The 2472-nt window shown below is 51.2% G+C and overlaps 1 protein-coding gene across 1 annotated transcript in view; it reads left to right on the forward strand.

The window, feature by feature from the left end:
- Positions 1-2466, forward strand: part of RITA1 (RBPJ interacting and tubulin associated 1) — a 4657-nt gene extending 2191 nt beyond the window's left edge. The window contains exon 4 of the mRNA XM_023528157.1: positions 1760-2466. Coding sequence (XP_023383925.1) covers positions 1760-2349 — 590 coding nt within the window. The 3' untranslated portion in view covers positions 2350-2466. The remainder of the gene's footprint in view (positions 1-1759) is intronic.
- The last annotated feature ends 6 nt before the right edge of the window (positions 2467-2472 follow it).

Genomic DNA, 2472 nt, shown 5'->3' on the forward strand with positions numbered 1-2472 from the left:
AAACAACAGAAATTTATTTTCTCACAGTTCTGGAGACTCGAAATTCAAGATCAGGGTGCCAGCAGGATAGGTTTCTCCTGAAACTTCTCCTCGGCCTGCAGACGGCCCCCTCGTCACTGTGTCCTCCTCACATGGCCTTTTCTCTGTGAGTGTGTACACTCCTGGTGTCTCTGCTTATAGGGACACCATTCCTATTGGATTAGGGCCCCACGTTGATGATCTCATTTAACATTAATTACCTCTTTAAAATTAAATATGAATTTTGGGAGGACACAATTCAGTCCATAGCAACTAGCCATTCACATTTAAGATCCATTCTGAGCCAGGAGGGCCATACGTTAATCAAGAAAAAGGAATTTTGCCTATTTAAGGAGTTAAAAGTCAGTAAGAGAAAAAGCGAGAGTCATTATTATCATGTCAGATTGAGAGCGATGCCCTGACAAGTTCTGTGGACCACAAGGCGGGGTCCGGTTGACGTTAGCAGCACTGACACCTACAGCATGGCTGAAGATGCTGATTCAAAAGTGGGTCGCCTTAACAGAAGTCCAGTGTCCACGATAAGGGAGGTTACAGTCCTCCCCATGCTCTCTCGGAGGCTGCAGTTTTGTGCTGGATGCTGACAAGTAGAGGGTGTCAAGTGAGAAGGTGCATAAGAGGTAGAGATGCTACTGAGCAAAAACTATGGCACCAGACAGACACAAGCTTCAACCAGATGTGGTTTGAGCAGTTTAAGGAAGGGCCAAAAAGACTGACTTTTCAAAGACTCGAAGTTTGGGAGTAAGTGCTGACTGACTCTAATCAAAGGTGAGAGGCCTAGAAGGCATGCCTATCTGATTTACTGATCAAGAGCCTGGATCCTTGGACCAGGTTGGGTTTGAATCTTGTCTGTTACCTCCTTGCTGTGGGGCCTTACCCGCCCTATGCCTTAGTTTTCCTATCTATAAAATGGGATTATCGATATCCCCCTCCTGTGGATGTTGTGGGAAATAATTAGATAGTGCATGTGACCTGCTGGGTCCAGGGCCTGCCCATGAAAAGCCATCAGTAAATATTCAAAAATTTCAAAAGCTTCTCTGGTGGGGAGGCCAGGTCGGCTTTATTACAAATTTAAACTGAGTGTCCTCTACATGCCAGGCGCTGGGCTGTGCAATTTCAAATACAGTTTCAAAGTGGGAAGGGCCATGGGCCTGCAAAGGGTTTGGCTGACAAGGTCACTAGGAAAAGTGAAGGTTAAAAAAGACTAAGATTCTATTAACCTGAACTCCTTTGGTTGCAAGTGACAGAAAACTTATCCAAACTGACTTTAGCAGAAAAAGGGCATTTGAGGCTCATATAATAGGGACTCAAACTGTCATTGGGATTCTGTCTCCATTTTTGTGCAGCGGTCCCCCACACATTCCAGGTGAGATGGCCACCAGCTGTTTGTCCTTATATCTGCCAGGTGGCAGAAAAACATCTCTTTCCTGGTACTTTCAGCAAAGGGCCTATAGCAGGCTCTCTCTCTCATTGGACAGAATGGGACATGTGGCCATTACTGAACCAATCAGTATGGCCAAGAGGGTGGGATATGCAAATTGGCCAGGCCTGGGGCACCTGCCAGGGAATGGAGCTTCAGAATGCTGGGGACTGGATGCTCAGCAGAGGCAAAACAACAGAGACGGCGGGTAGTGGTACAAGAGGTACATTGTGGCCTCATCGTAGGTGCCAGGCTGGGAGACAGGGACTTCTGGGATCTACAGGCAACCCTCTGCTGCTGCAGGTGCCTGGTGGGGCGGGATGGAGGTTAAGGTTGCAGGGTTTGTTCGCTCCCCGGCTCATTGTGTTTCTTTTCCCTTTGCCAGACTGATCAGCCACACTCCTTCTTACTGTGATGAGTCATTATTTGGCTCCCGATCCAAGGGCACCAGCTGGGAGGCTCCGTGGATGGCGAAGGGGGATGCTGCAAAACTCCACACCCTCTTCTGGACACCCCCAGCTACCCCCAGGGGCAGCCACTCGCCCCGCCCCAGGGAGACCCCACTGCGTGCCATTCACCCCACCGGTGCCTCCGAGACAGAGCCCAAGGTGGCGACAGGCTCCCGAAAGTTGTCCGTGGATGGGTTAGACTCTCCACACCCTCTGAGGCGGGAGCGTTCCCATTCCCTCACCCACCTGAATGTCCCCAGCACTGGCCGCCCACACACCAGTGACCCCCACACAAACGGGCCTGGAAATCCCAGGCCTTCCCCGTCAGGGGTGACGTTCCGGAGCCCCCTGATAACTCCCAGGGCCCATTCAGTCAGTGTTTCAGTGCCAGCTACCCCCCGACGAGGTGGGGCCACCCAGAAACCAAAGCCCCCTTGGAAATGAGTTTCTCGGTCCTTTCATCAGGTGCGTCCATGGGGGTCACAAGCAAGGGGCACAGTTTCGGAGGGTGGCACAGGTCCGGGGCTTCTAGGGACACCAAAAGGCATTAGAGAAGCGTCCCTGGGC

The sequence above is a fragment of the Pteropus vampyrus genome, unplaced genomic scaffold (assembly GCF_000151845.1).
Source record: "Pteropus vampyrus isolate Shadow unplaced genomic scaffold, Pvam_2.0 Scaffold23, whole genome shotgun sequence".
NCBI lineage: Eukaryota > Metazoa > Chordata > Mammalia > Chiroptera > Pteropodidae > Pteropus > Pteropus vampyrus.